General features: G+C 43.8%; 1 protein-coding gene across 1 annotated transcript in view; it reads right to left on the minus strand.

The window, feature by feature from the left end:
- Positions 1–435: 435 nt before the first annotated feature.
- Positions 436–15,206, minus strand: part of PSMG2 (proteasome assembly chaperone 2) — a 54,762-nt gene continuing 39,991 nt past the window's right edge. The window contains exons 6-7 of the mRNA XM_029590956.1: positions 13,155–13,275; positions 436–1,355 (exon numbers count right to left, since the gene is read on the minus strand). Of these exons, the coding sequence (XP_029446816.1) occupies positions 1,263–1,355; positions 13,155–13,275 (214 nt within the window). The 3' untranslated portion in view covers positions 436–1,262. The remainder of the gene's footprint in view (positions 1,356–13,154; positions 13,276–15,206) is intronic.

Raw genomic sequence — 15,206 nt, forward strand, 5'->3', positions numbered from 1 at the left:
TCTTGAGTATCGGTATAGTAAAAGAATTTAAATAAATAACCTCATTTTCCCTCTACATGAAACATAAAATGGCTGTCTGAAAGACATGTCCGAACAGATATTTCAGCTGAACAGCTCAGGAGCGTGAGAACTAAGGATGACTGTTTTCCATTCATACTAAATGGGAGACTTTTTAGGTTGTGATGCCTTTGAAAAGGACAAACTAAAAAAAAAAAAAAAAAAAAGATTGTAGCACATAGGTTTTCAGAATCAAAGTTCTCTTCTTCAGATGTGATTGCAATGCTGTAAACAGCTTTTACATTAGGATTGGTGCTTAGAAATTACATTGTAGCACCAACTGATGCCAGTTCCTTCCCTCCCCCTAAAAGGCAGCAGCATGAGAACACAGCAACATTTGCTGGCTGCTCCTACAACTCTTCAATGGTTTATACAGCACCTACCTTGTAAATTGGGGCACAAGCTCTTCAGCCTACAAAGCTCTTAACAGCTGCACCAGAAGCAGCAGTCAGTAAATACTTTGCTTCACTCTCCTCGTGCCTTCTGGGGTGAAGGGGATTGGTATCTATTCTGCTGCCTTAATTTTGAAGGTGGCTCCTAAAGATGGACCAGATTTTGAGGCCTAGTTTACAGCTAGAGAACATTATGGGGTAGCAATTCTTGCAACAGGGGTCAGCAGCAGATGCAGAGTGGAGACTGGATTGGCATTAGGGCCAATGAAACTACTAGAACTTTTCCCAAGAAGAAAATTAAATTGATAAAAAATGAAAGAATATTTTATTTTTACTTTTATTTCATTTCTGTTGCAGTCTTGCTTGATTAGTATATATAGCAAAACCTTAGAGCCTGATTCAAAGGGTTTTTCCCTAAGCAGAGTGTGAGAAGAGAACATCCAGGACATTTATATTTTGTCAATTATGATTAAACCAAAGGAAAACAGCTTCCCTGCAAAGAATCATGTGGTGCCTCTTCCTGATTGACAGACCGCATGTGTTCTTTCTCCTCTCTGACTGGAATCTTTCATGCACCAAAGTGGCACCCTGACTGTGTGGTAGGTTTGTGACACACAATTAAGACTGTTAGAATCTTGTTGAACAAAGTGTGCTACAGCTTACGGGTGATGAAATAACATCAGTTAATCCACACAAAGGAAACCAAAGACCCTCAGGACTTGTTTGGCAAGTATAATGTTTGTTAGCAGCGGTCTGTTCTATCCTTGGAGCTGCAGTGCTTCAGAGCATAAATCCCTGTAAGTGCGAGAATGCTTAGAAGAGTACAGGTGGAAGCCCGCTGCCGAAGAGTAACCTCCACGAGCTGGGAACTTTCCATTTGGTAGAGGCCATCGTGCCATCACTGTTCTGTAGGATTAAACAAGCAAAAATACATTTCAGTTGCTATATTTGAAAAACTACACAACTCTGTCATGCCCAACCACGAAAAAACACAGTTGCTTACCTGTAAACAGGTGTTCTCCTAGGACAGCAGGATGTTAGTCCTCGCATATGGGTGACATCATCTGATGGAGCCCAGCATGGGAAACTTTGACTGGCACACTAAGCATGCCCAGGATGCCACGATTCGTGCATCCATGCGAGGTACCCCCCCCTTCAGTCTCATAACAGAGAAAAAATACGAGTGAAAAAATAAAATAAAACAAAATAGGAGAACCCAATTCTGCAGGGAGGTGGGCGAGATTCCAGTGTCGATGCTTGCGGGATCTCTCATGGTGTTCGGCCCGGTCTTTCCCTGGCGCCAAGGAAGCAAAGGATCCCGATGTCTTGGAAACTGCTGAGATCACGGAAGACCAATCACCGTTCCCTCAGTCTTGTGAAGATGTAGTCAGAGAAGTAGCGAGAGGGAGCATATCGAGTGGTTCCCCTCAACCCCTGGGTGTTGAATAATCCGATGCGGGTGTGGATGGAGCAGACACTTTGGAACCAAAATTTTTCTCCATTTTGTCCAGGCATGCACAACGGCCTTGGGGGTCATCTGATCACACAGCTGACACCTCTGACATCGTGCGAGGTCCCCAGGCAGAGGATGGAAACCTCATGCAGATCCATGATAGACATGGTCCGTGGGCACTAGGGGCACAGGTGAAAGCCAGATGACGCCATGAAAAATAACTGGTGCGTGCTCGATGACCGGTGGCCACTGAGAAGTGGGATACTGGGAATCGACTGCGATAGGGAAGGAAAAATGTTTTCTATCTACCTCGCCGAGGAGAGTCACTGACCGCGAAGGGGGACCCAACAATTTTAGACACAAGAAAAACGAAATAGAAGCAGAGCTCCAAGAACCGCGAGGCAACCACACTGCAGAAAAAGAGACTGAAGGTAGAACGCGTGTGGACGCACGGAAAGTGGCATGCTGAGCATGCTCAAAGGTTTTCTGTGCCGGGCTCCATCGGATGATGTCACCCATATGTGAGGACTACCATCCTGCTTCTCCTAGGAGAATAAACTGTCAACCATGACTGAGCCACAAGGGCTAACACTCAGCCTTTTGTGTAACAGCAATCACACTGGGCAGCAATGATCAGGATGTGCTACTTCTAATGCCGAGTCTTGAGCATTGTGACAATTGCTAGAATGGGAAAGAAATGTCTAAAGAGTCATGGCATCATGTTAATTTTTTTATATACAATTAAAAAAATTTTTTTTAAACATTCTGCTCTGTTTTCTTGCTGCATTTCATGGCAGAAGATCTCTGGTGCGGCATAATTCCTTTCCTGATTACAGCTTTACATGTCCATAGAGCGCAGCAGGTTTAGTCAGTCTGATTGTCTCAATTTGTAGATACAGTGGCTTGAAAAATTATTTGAACCCCTAAAAAGTCAGCAGATTTGCATGGATTACAAATTACACAAATTGTTCCAGACAGTATGTTTACTGCAAACCAGCATGCTCTTAAAGTAAATTATTTATTTATTTAATAATTTTCTATACTGTCGTTCAAGGACCATTACAACAGTTTGCATAAATTTGTAAGCACAGACAAGAATAGAGAAAATAATACAATACAATACAGATATAAAACAAAAACAGAAAAAAAAACAAAGCAATAACCTAATAATCAAAAACTAAATTATAAAATAGCAATATAAATAGTTCTAGGTCAAATCTAAAAAATAATTTTCAAAGTCACAATTCATTATTTCTCTTCATTTTTTGTAAAATAAAATTTAAACACTGAAACATGCTGCTTGCATAAGTATTCAACCCCTGTGCTGTGGAAGTTCCCAGTTTACACAGATGAAAGATATTGCCCTAACAAATGGTGTCTATCTGTGAATCATTAAAAAGTTCAAAGACCCCCTAATTCTAGTATCATTGGTCAGACTGTGAATTGGAAGGAAAAATGTGAAAATGAAGACCAAAGAGCATTCTAAGGAAATTAAACAAAGTTTTAGACATGCACAAGCTAGGAAAAGGCTACAAAATAATATCCAAGTGCTTGGATATCCCAGCTGTTGGCTTAATTGTGAGGAGAAGGAAGCTGCATCATACCACCCAGACACTACCTATACAAGGCCGTCCCTCAAAACTCAGCAGAGCAAGAAGGAGACTTGTGAAGGAAGCCACAGAGAGGCCAACAATCACTTTGAAGGAGCTACAGAGTTCAGTGGCAGAGACTGGAGTTGAGGGGCACCAGTCAACCATATCAAGAGCTCTGTATACAACTGGCCTGCATGGGAGCGTGGCTAGGAAGGAAAATTGGTTCTTACCTGCCAATTTTCGTTCCTGTAGTACCACAGATCATTCAGACTCCTGGGTTTTGCCTCCCTGCCAGCAAATGGAGACAAAGAAAGTTTCACTGACACTGCAGTTCCTCAGCCCAAACCAAGATGACAGCAACCACCATAAATTTCCAAGTAAGCTTCTAAGCAAACTCGCTCTCCTCCAACAAGCTGGAAGAAGGTGAAGTTGCCCAAAAAGACAATAGAAAGCTTGTTTCCAAAATTTAACAAAGTGATCAGCATTGAAAAACCTCTACCAACTCTGCCCTAAACACAAGACAGCGAACTCTCTCCCTCCCCAGTAAATAGGCAGGTCTCTGGACTGATCTGTGGTACTACAGGAAAGAAAATTAGCAGGTAAGAACCTGTATGTACTCAGATCAATTCAGACATACAGGTAAGAACCTGTATGTACTCAGATCAATTCAGACTCCTAGGATGTACCTAAGCTCCCTTTAACTTTGGAATTGGAGAGTTCCGTTCATAGAACATTCTCACTAAAGCACATGGAAGCTGGAGCCCTGACATCCAAGGAATAATTTCTAGCAAAAGTGGGTAACGACTTCCCAGTTGTTACCCAGCCCTTTAAAGGGCTGAACAGACTCCCAGGCGTTGCACTCTGCTGCAAGCCCTGCGCGAACAGCGCTGACCCACCGGGGTCAGGGGCCCTACTTACAGACCCCATGCGGCCGATCGATCAACTCCTGGCGCTTGAACCACCCCAATCAAGAGGCGGTAGGTCCCGCCCACCAACCCTGATGTCGAGGCAGCACGACTGAGCCCTTTAAAGGGCTGAACAGACTCCCAGGCGTCGCGCGCCTAAGGAGCACGACAAAGGGGCCTGCCCCTTTGTGCCCCACCCAACGCCCCCCCTTCCCCCAACTAGAAATCCCCCATCCCCACACCTGCTACCTTCCTCAACTACAACCAATGCCCCCATAACCACCACCCGATCACCAACCCCCAATTCACCCAGCCAGCCCACACACTCCAGCAACCCAAGAATGCACTTCCAAACTATCACCCCCCCCCCCCCCGCACACAACATATCCCTACCAACACACAACCAACCCTCCCATAACACAGGCAGCTACACACACCCACTCAACACAAACCACAAACACCACAACCAACACACACACCAACGACCAAGAAACCTCAAACATCCCCATAAAACCAAAAAAATCACATGACAACACTATCCCTCCTATCATTCATCCTGATTAATGCACAATCTATCTCCAAGAAAATCCCCATACTTCAGGATCTCCTAACAGACAACCGCCCTGACATCCTCTGTATCACAGAATCTTGACTCAAGAAAACTGACACAGCATTAATCAATCAACTACCCCACTCAGCATACAACATCTTTTCACTACTAAGACCAAAAAGAAAAGGAGGTGGACTACTCTTCCTAGTCCTAAAGAAATTCAAATCCACACAACAATGCATTAATCAACCACCACCCCTAGAATTAGGCCTCTTTAAAACAAAAAAACCTTCAAATCATGCTGGTATATGCCCCACCCAAATCCCTGGACCTCCACCTATCCTCACTCATTGAAATCATCCCTTCACACATTAACAGGGACACACCAGCAATCATCCTAGGCGACTTCAATCTCCATATAGATTCCAACCCACAACATCCCACATGCAAACTACTACTTGACACCTTGTCAACCATTGGTTTCAAACAAATAGTAAACACACCAACTCAGAAATCTGATCACACCCTTGACCTCATATTTATCAACAACAAAACAGCATGCACCAACATCCCATGGTCCGATCACAAACTCATCCAAATCACACTACAACTCCAAATCAACCACACAGAAACCAACAACAAAAAATACATCTCATTCCCCAAACCATGCCCCAGTGAAGTCATCGCAGAAGTCCTCCCCACCGCCCCTAAAAGATCTCAACCTCAACACAGCCACAAACTCATGGTTCCACATCAACGCTGAAATCACAAAATCAAAATGTCCTGTCATCACTAAAGAAATCAAAACTGACAGCATCCATAAAACGCCATGGTACAAACACGAACTGAAAAACAGAAAGCAATTACTCCGCCAAGCCGAAAAGAAATGGAGAAAAGATCCTACCCCACCCCACCTGGACAAATACAGAACATTACTCCACATCTACAAATCTGATATAGACAAGGCCAAACGAGAATACTACGCAAAGAAAATCCACGAACACCAGTTCAACTCAAGAGCCCTCTTCAACTTAGTCACCAAGCTGACTCAACCCATCCAAACCCCACCCTCCAATGAGATCAAATCAATAACATGCGACAAGCTAGCACAATTCTTTCTGGACAAAACCACCAAAATAATAACTTCCAACCCTCAAGCAACTAAAGAAACACTGAACCCCCACCCACCACTCTCCCCACTTGGACCACCTTTGAACCCACAGCCTCCTCAGAGATAAAAACCATCATACAAAAAATAAACCCAGCCACCCACCCCCTTGACCCTATACCAATCAAAACCTTGAAACTAATCCCAGATACCATAGCCAAACCTTTAGCTGACATCATCAACATATCACTAGAGCAAGGAAACTTCCCCGAGGCCCTTAGATGCGCCATCATCAAACCTATACTCAAACAAAATCACACCTTGACAACACTGACCCCACCAACTTCAGACCCATTTCGAACCTCTCTTATCTCAAAAATCCTTGAAAAAACTGTAAACCAACTCTCCGAACTCATGGAAACCCAAAAAATACTATACCCATCCCAACACGGATTCAGAAAAATACTCTGCACCGAAACACTGCTACTTACTCTTACCGACTCAGCACTCAGAGGAATTGACGCCGGCCAAGCCTACCTTCTCATACTACTTGACATATCCGCTGCCTTTGACACCATCAACCACAACACTCTCCTAACCGGACTAAGTGAAATTGAACTAGATGGTACCACAATCAAATGGTTCAGCTCCTACCTAGCGAACAGAAGCTACAAAGTAATCCTCAACAAGGAATCAAAATAATTCCCCCTTCTGCACAGCGTCCCTCAAAGCTCATCACTCTCCTCCACGCTTTTGCTCCCACTTTGCAAACTCCTCACTGACCTGGGCCTCCAATTCTTTGCCTATGCTGATGATGTCCAGATCCTTATCCCCACGAAAGATTATATACAGTCATCCTCACACAAATACAAAAAAACTCTTATCCCAAATAGCACTCACCCTGAACCACTCAAAAACTGAAATCCTACACATCTCTAACAAACCCCCAGCATGGAATATCCAAGATGGACCTTCCACACAAAGCATGAACCATCTTGTTACAACTGCAAGAAACCTAGGTGTCACCTTAGACACCCAGCTCAACTTGAAAACATACATCAACACCATAATAAAAGAAGGCTACCTCAAACTACAAGTCCTCAAAAAAAAATCAAACCACTTCTACTCAGTCAAGATTATTGATCAGTACTCCAAGCCCTCATATTCTCCAAACTTGACTATTGTAACTCCATCCTCCTTGGGCTACCAAACTCCACCCTCAAACCCCTCCAACTACTCCAAAATGCGGCAGCCAGATCCCTCACAAACAGCAAACACACCACACACATCACCCCCATACTGAAAGAACTCCACTGGCTTCCCATAACACACATAATTCAATATAAAGCCCTTACCCTAATCCACAAATCCCTTAACGAAAAGTTAGACTGGCTAAGGGACACCCTACAGCCATACACCTCCCAATGAAACCTACAATCCAGTAACACCGGACTACTCTCCATCCCATCCAACAAAATAGCCCACCTCGCCTCAACACAAGAACGAGCAATTTCAATAGCAGGCCCCGCACTATGGAACAAATTACCAGCATATCTCAGAACGGAACCCTCATCACAGAACTTCAAGAAATCACTAAAAACCATGGCTATTCCAAAAAGCCTACCCAGCCAACAGCTATAATCCCTTGTCATCCCCAACAACCAATACCAAGCAGAACCTTAACCCCACACATATCCCACAATGAGAACGCTCAATAGTCAATTTAAATGTTAGCTGTTATATTGTTAAGATAACAAATCACTTTATTTTACAATGTTATAATTTAAGCATCACAAAACCTCACTTGATGTAATTTTACAATGTCTCAATGTAATTATACAATGTATCCATGTAAAGATAATATGACCTGTTACCACACTATCTCACCAGATTTTTATGTAAACCGACGTGATACCCTTGGGTGAATGTCGGTATATAAAAACAAACAAACAAATAAATAAAATTTCATGTGGAGACACCTGCTGTGACTCAGCCTAGGAAGTCGCCTGAAAATGCGCCCCTAAACCTCCCGGCATCGGGCACCCTTTAGAAATGTAAGCTGACTCGATCGCTTCCTTCAACCACCACACAATTGTAGCCTTAGACGACTTATTTCCCCTTCTTTGGACCGCTCCACAGTGAAAAGAGGCGATACGATCTATGGAAATCATAAGTGACTTTCGATACCTCAATAATGCATGCCTCCAATCTAAGAGCATAAGCTCCCACGCATGAGGCATAGAGGAATCCAAAATCCATGAAAGCTGGAAGCTCTATGGAATGCCAAGACTACCTCAGGCAGAAAAGGCACCATGCATAAAGATACCCCCGACTCAGACATCTATAGGAAGGGATCTTGACATGACAGCACCTATAGCTCCGAAATTCTCCTGGTTGAACAAACAGCCACCACCCTTCCTAATAATTCCTAACATTGTTTGCTTTTTTGACTGCTGCAGCACACTGAGTCAACGATTTTAAAGTATTATCCACTATGATGCCTAGATCTTTTTCCTGGGTGGTAGCTCCTAATATGGAACCTAGCATTGTGCAACTGCAGCAAGGGTTATTTTTCCCTATATGCAACACCTTGCACTTGTCCACATTAAATTTCATCTGCCATTTGGATGCCCAATCTTCCAGTCTTGCAAGGTCCTCCTGTAATGTATCACAATTCGCTTGTGATTTAACTACTCTGAATAATTTTGTATCATCCTCAAATTTGATAACCTCACTTGTCGTATTCCTTTCCAGATCATTTATATATATATATATATTGAAAAGCACCGGTCCAAGTGCAGATCCCTGAGGCACTCCACTGTTTACCCTTTTCCACTGAGAAAATTGACTATATAATCCTACTCTCTGTTTCCTGTCTTTTAACCAGTTTGTAATCCAGAAAGGACATCGCCGCCTATCCCTTGACTTTTTAGTTTTCTTAGAAGCCTCTCATGAGGGACTTTTTCAAACGCCTTCTGAAACTCCAAATACACTACATCTACCAGTTCACCTTTATCCACATGTTTATTAACCCCTTCAAAAAAAGGAATCAGATTTGTTAGGCAAGACTTCCCTTGGGTAAATCCATGTTGACTATGTTCCATTAAATAAGTGGTTCTCAACCCTGTCCTGGGGACCCCCCCCAGCCAGTCGGGTTTTCAGGATATCCACAATGAATATGCATGAGAGAAAATTTGCATGTTATGGAGGCAGTGTATGCAAAATCATGTCTTTCTATATGCTCTACGATTTTGATCTTGAGAATAGTTTCCACTATTTTTCCTGGCACTGAAGTCAGGCTCACTGGTCTATCTATAGTTACCCAGATCGCCCCTGGAGCCTTTTTTAAATATTGGGGTTACATTGGCCACCCTCCAGTCTATGTGCAGATATGCCGCTTATCAAGGTGAGGGAGAATCCAAGAACTCTCCCTTGTATACCACCGCTATGATGGACCTCAGAGTTTCCATGCAGAAACAGGGAACCTTGAGAGTTGCATTTACCTTCTTTAAATCCAATATCTCTTGAATTAGATACAGGGGGGAAAAGAAACAGGATGCTTAATTTAAAATTGACCTCCAACCACACTAAGCTTGTTCAGGGTCTCAACCAACAGACTTGGGCCATGCCAAGCATGTTCAGGGTCTGAGGCAACAAACTCAGCAAGACATCTCTGTGAAAAAAGAAAAAAGCATCTCTCAATCATAAGCAAGAAATTGCCCATCAGAATCCTCCGATGTTTCATGATCCACATTCCTTTGAATACTACCAGGGGCAGCCTCCCTGTGGCATTTGCCCACTGTGCCTGACAAATGGGAGACCCGAGCATGTGATCCCTACATAGTAGTTTGCTTCAGTGGGCACCCCTGCAGGCCCTGGAAACATTCCACCCTGGAGGAGGAGTATGTATCTATACCAGAGCCCATAGGCCCAACCTTGCTCTCTCCATCCTCTCTTGGGGAAGCTTGTGCCCTCGGGAACAAGGGAGGAGAACTGACCCTTGCTTCACCTCCCACTCTGTGCCCTCTCCAGAGATACCACAGGCTGAGGGGATGTCCCAACATGGGCAAAAGCTGTAGTAGTCAAATCGCTTTGGGCATCTAAACAGCGCTGACACAAACAGAGAGGGAGAGTGAGGATTGAATTGCTATCAGATGGCAAGCCTCACAGATAGCAAGGCGCTTGGACTTCTTCATCCCCAGCGCCTAGCTCTCCTGAACTTCGGCTCTAGCCGACCTCCTGTGCACACACCAATGCCACCTGGACACACACGTACCTCTCCAGGACCCGTGCAAATATGCGCTCAAGACTATGAAGCGGTCGTACACACACAATTACATGCACAAATCCACGGCCTTACGTGCACAAGTACAAGTACCTACGCAAATATGTGCTCAAGTCTAGGTCGCAGACGTAAACGCTCAAATCTAGGCCATGGCCTTACACCCACAGGTCTCAGCATGTGCAACTGCCACGCTGTGCGAATGTGCACGCACGCCTATGCATGTAAGAAAAGAACCACTGCAGTAGCCTACCACACAGCTAAGTAAAGCGTGCCTGTACCTTCAATGAGTTTAGGTCCAGATCCATTTAACATCCGACACTGAAAATCATCAGCCTGAAGAGCTCCTCAACAGCTCAGGCCTCTTGATTGGCTGAGAATCCATGGAGACTGGGGCCAAGAGCCAGATCTCGCTAAACACGCTTTGCTCATAAGCAAATTAAAACCGGCAGAAGACCTCTACCAGAACCTGAGACTCCTTGGTGCAAGGGCCTCTCTGCACCTCTGCGGGACAGGAAACCATCAGCAATAGTTGATGAGGGGATTCCCCTGCCTCTCCCACAGACACTGCTAGGGAATAAAAAATGGCCACCGTTTCAGCGTTAGATCCTGTCACCCAAGATGCTTGTTTTACCAGTGTAGTCATGCTTGACACAGACCCCCCCCCCCCACCCGAATGCTTCTGCTGCATGCACATACTGTTCCTCTGTGTACCTGGGGCACCATCAGCAACTCAATAGCAAGCAGGGGAACAGTCTCTCAGCACCATGGAGCCAACACCCAGTCTTTCTCTGCAGGCAGAGAAGCTGCTGAAAAACCCCATCGCTGAGCTCTTCGAGCTGCTAAGGTAGCTTCCCCCTCCTGGAACTTCGCTGCTGTATAGATTCCTCTAACTAGCATATTATTCTCTTTTTTTTTAAACTTTGAGAATAAATAAAGATACATAGAAACTTTCTTTTGGTGTAGAGGTTCAGGTTCCAGGAGCACAGGCTGCAAGCCAGGTCAGAAAAGAGCCAGACCACTGGCTATATCAGTCTCCTTTATAAAAGGAATACATCCCTACTCCACTGGGTTTGCAGTGCAGAACTGCAAGTAGATTCCATCACTGTCTCATGAGGGATCTGGACCACCAGATGTTTACCCCACTGACCTCTGGACCGAGCTATTAGAAGGGTCACCAACCCCCTGCTCATCCACCTCAAACCAGGGTGGGACGGCACCACCAAGACCTCACAACCCCCTGGGAGGATCCATAAATTTTGTCTTTTAATCATTTTTTTTCCTCTCTCTCCAGACTGCAGGTTTTACACCATCTATCATCTGCTGGAGTCAGAGAAATACTGAGGGACTGCTGGTGGCACACTGGGTTATATACAGTGTCAGTGAAACTTTCTCTGTCTCTATTTCTGGCAGGGAGGCAAACCCAGAAGTCTGGACTGATCTGGGTACGTACAGGGAAAAAAGCCATCACTGAAGAAAAACCACATCAAAGCACATCTGGAGTTTTCCAGAAAGCATCAGAGTGACCAAGCTAAAATGTGGGATAAGATCTTGTGGTCAGATGAGACAAAATGGAGCTTTTTGGCCAAAATTTAAAACACTATGTGTGGCACAAACTTAACACTGCCCATTCCTCAGCAGAACACCATCCCAACAGTAAAGAAGGGGGGTGGCAGCATTATGTTGTGGGGAGTGGGCATCTTGTTAAAACTGAAAGACGGATGGGATGGTGCAACATCCAGGGAGATACTGCAAGAGAACTTGCTTCAGTCTGCTAAAAAACTAGAACTTGGGAGAAAGTTCACCTTTCAGCAGGACAATGAACCCAAGCACAAGGTCAAAGCAACACATGAGTGGTTCAACAAGAAAAAGGTGAATGTTCTACAACGGACAAGTCAAAGTCCAGGTCTCAATCCAATCCAGAATCTGTGGCACTATTTGAAAATTGCAGTCCATAAGAGTCATCCAACCAACCTGAACAACCTGGTGCAAATCTGCCAGGAAGAATGGGCAAAAATCACTCCCAAACAGTGTGCAAAACTGGTAGAAACTACTCCAACAGACTTAAAAGCTGTTATTGCAGCAAAAGGTTGTTCTACCAAGTACTAGTCTGAACAGGTTGAATACTTATTCAAGCAGCATTTTTCATTTTTTAATTTTATTTTACAAAAAAATACAGAGAAAATCAATTGTGATTTTGAAAATTTACTTTAAGAGCATACTGGTTTGAGAGAGAGAGAGAGAAAAGCTATAAGGCCCTTCTAGCGGTTTGGTATTTATACCTCTATAGGAGCCCCACCTGGTATCTCAAGCTGAGGTTTAGGGGCCACTTTGACATGCAGAGGGCGACGTACAAACAGAACAGTACGCTCTTAGCCATATCGCACAGCTTAACGCAAATGAAACAAGTGTAGTTATTTCCAGAGTTAAAACTGTGCCATATGGCTTTGCAAACTGCGAAGCCAGCCCACTTTGACAGATATTCTGCCCCAAACCCCTCCCCCCTTTTCCAAATTAGCATCACACCATACGTTATGGTGCTTTTCACATGCGTTAATGCAAGCTGGAAAATAACCCCCTGGCCACTAGTTGTCATTGTGCAATAGCCAAGACTTCTTGTCCAGGAGCTATGAATGTCCTCTCCACAGCACTCTCAGTCCTTGGCAGCTGGACATAGGAATCAAACCTGGATCAGGCGCCTACTAAACCGTTGGGCCAGCCTGGCAAAAAAAAAAAAAAAAAGAGCCTGGAAGAAAGCCAGAAGACCTGCCCGCTAAACCCATGGAATGAGGTTACTGGAGAAAACAGTACTTACAGTACATTGTACCAGCTGCAGCCATTCATTCAGATAATTTACAAGAGCAAATGCATCCGGCATATTGTCACCTTCAGAACAAAATTTCAGCAGAACAGCCAGTGGAATTTCTTCTGTACAACTACAAAGAGGTGATCATAAAACAATTATTCAATATCACAGAAATGAAAAGAGAAAAGAAAACATTTTGATGTTAAAGTCAAGTTTAGATACAACTAATCCAGCAACCAAATTCAACTTTTTAATGAAATGACATGGTTTCCTGATGTACAATTGAATATATGCTGCAGAAGGCCACTGTGATCTAAACTTAGAGAGAAAATAGCATTCTTTTACTGATAGTTTAAACCCAAGAATACATTCAGTTGTCAATTAGGCCATCTAGTGGTCTGCATTTTCTTTCCAGATACAAAAATATGAGAAACGCCTTATTACATCAGAACCTAAGCTCTGGTATCAGATCCATGCATGTGCCTGAGACCTGGCCCCTCCCCTCCAGAACAGCCACAGAGCAAAGACTTAAGACAGGAGCAAAGTTCCCAACTGAAGTGGGCCCGAGGAAGTTATTTACAACCTCAGCTTACGGGGCTGCTGACAATTTTCATACAGCTACTAGCCCTGCCATATCAACCAGACTGGACTTATATTCAGATACGCCTTGTCACTAGAATTGATCATTTTCTCTATTAAATATCTTCACATTTATCTAATAAACATAGTGCCAATCTATCAGCACTGAAAACCAAAGATCTCCATTTATGTACAGCATCGGTGCAAGCCTCCCTACATTGCCCTCCAATATACTTCAGCCCCGCTCTAGGTACAAGGGTAATTCAGTTCTCCAGGCATGTGCAATTATTAGCGTCTCTGCCAACCGTGATCCCGGTTAATGCTAAACTGTGGCTTTTCTATCAGTGATATGGACACCAATTTACTGTTAATTAATTGAATGTACCACTTCCTTTCACAGAGGCCACCTTTGTAAGTTTCTACCACCCTGAACCAGTGACCAACAGGTGAAAGAACCCATTAACCCTATGCCAATTCCTTTTACCCATCCACTTGCCCTAAAAGCCCTACTTTCTAACTGGATAAGATAGGAAGGCATTCCTTCTTTGCTGGAAGCCCAAAACTCAGATAGCACCTTCTAACTGACCTGTACCAGAGCCAGTGACATCCTACACAATCTTCTGCTTTATGAAGTTAACACCAATGGTCAGTTGTGAAAAAAAAATATTTAGAAAACTTGGGCATCCACCAAAATGTTTGTTGCCAGGGAAAATGATATATTTTTAAAAATGATAAAGTTTCTTTCCTTTTCTATAGTGCTACTGAACCTGAAAATTTCATGCCACAATTGGAGTGGTGGGGATGAGGAGAGATGGGTTTGAAAAAAAGTCTGAAGGGTAAGGAGGTTGACATAGGAAGAGATGGAAGACTGAACATGGTTCCGTAGCAAGAGAGCAGAGAGGCAAAAGTTACAGGAAAAGCTGGGAGAAAAACCGAGAGCAGATGTGAGTTCAGAAACTTAAAGGAGAGAATGGAGAAATGTATTCTTACCTTATATTTTCCTTTCCTGGACTACAGCCAAACCAGTCCAGATGCATGGGTTATGTTCCCCAGCCACCAGATAAAGACAGAGAACAGGTTTGCAGACATCACACCTTATAGGGGCCAATGCTGCACTCAGCCTGCCAGTATTCTATGTAACATCTACCCTGCTTTACACCCAAAGAACTTTCAGGAAATAAAAACAGGCAAACCTCAAAACATCCATACCAGTATACGAGGAACTTAAATTTCTTCACCTTGAGAAGAACCAAAAATGTGGTTCCCTCAAAACTTAATCCATGGTAAAATGTCTTCAACTAACACTCAATAAACAGCTTTTTGGCAATTAGGGAAGGTTCTGGACTGGTCTAACCTGGCTGGATTCAAGGAAAGGAAATTATCAGATGATGATAAATTTTCTACTTCCTCTTTATCCAGTCAGACTAGTCTAGATACATGGGAAGTACCCAAGCTACCCTTCAACTAGGTGGGACCCTGCCA

The sequence above is a fragment of the Rhinatrema bivittatum genome, chromosome 2 (assembly GCF_901001135.1).
Source record: "Rhinatrema bivittatum chromosome 2, aRhiBiv1.1, whole genome shotgun sequence".
Classification (NCBI taxonomy): domain Eukaryota; kingdom Metazoa; phylum Chordata; class Amphibia; order Gymnophiona; family Rhinatrematidae; genus Rhinatrema; species Rhinatrema bivittatum.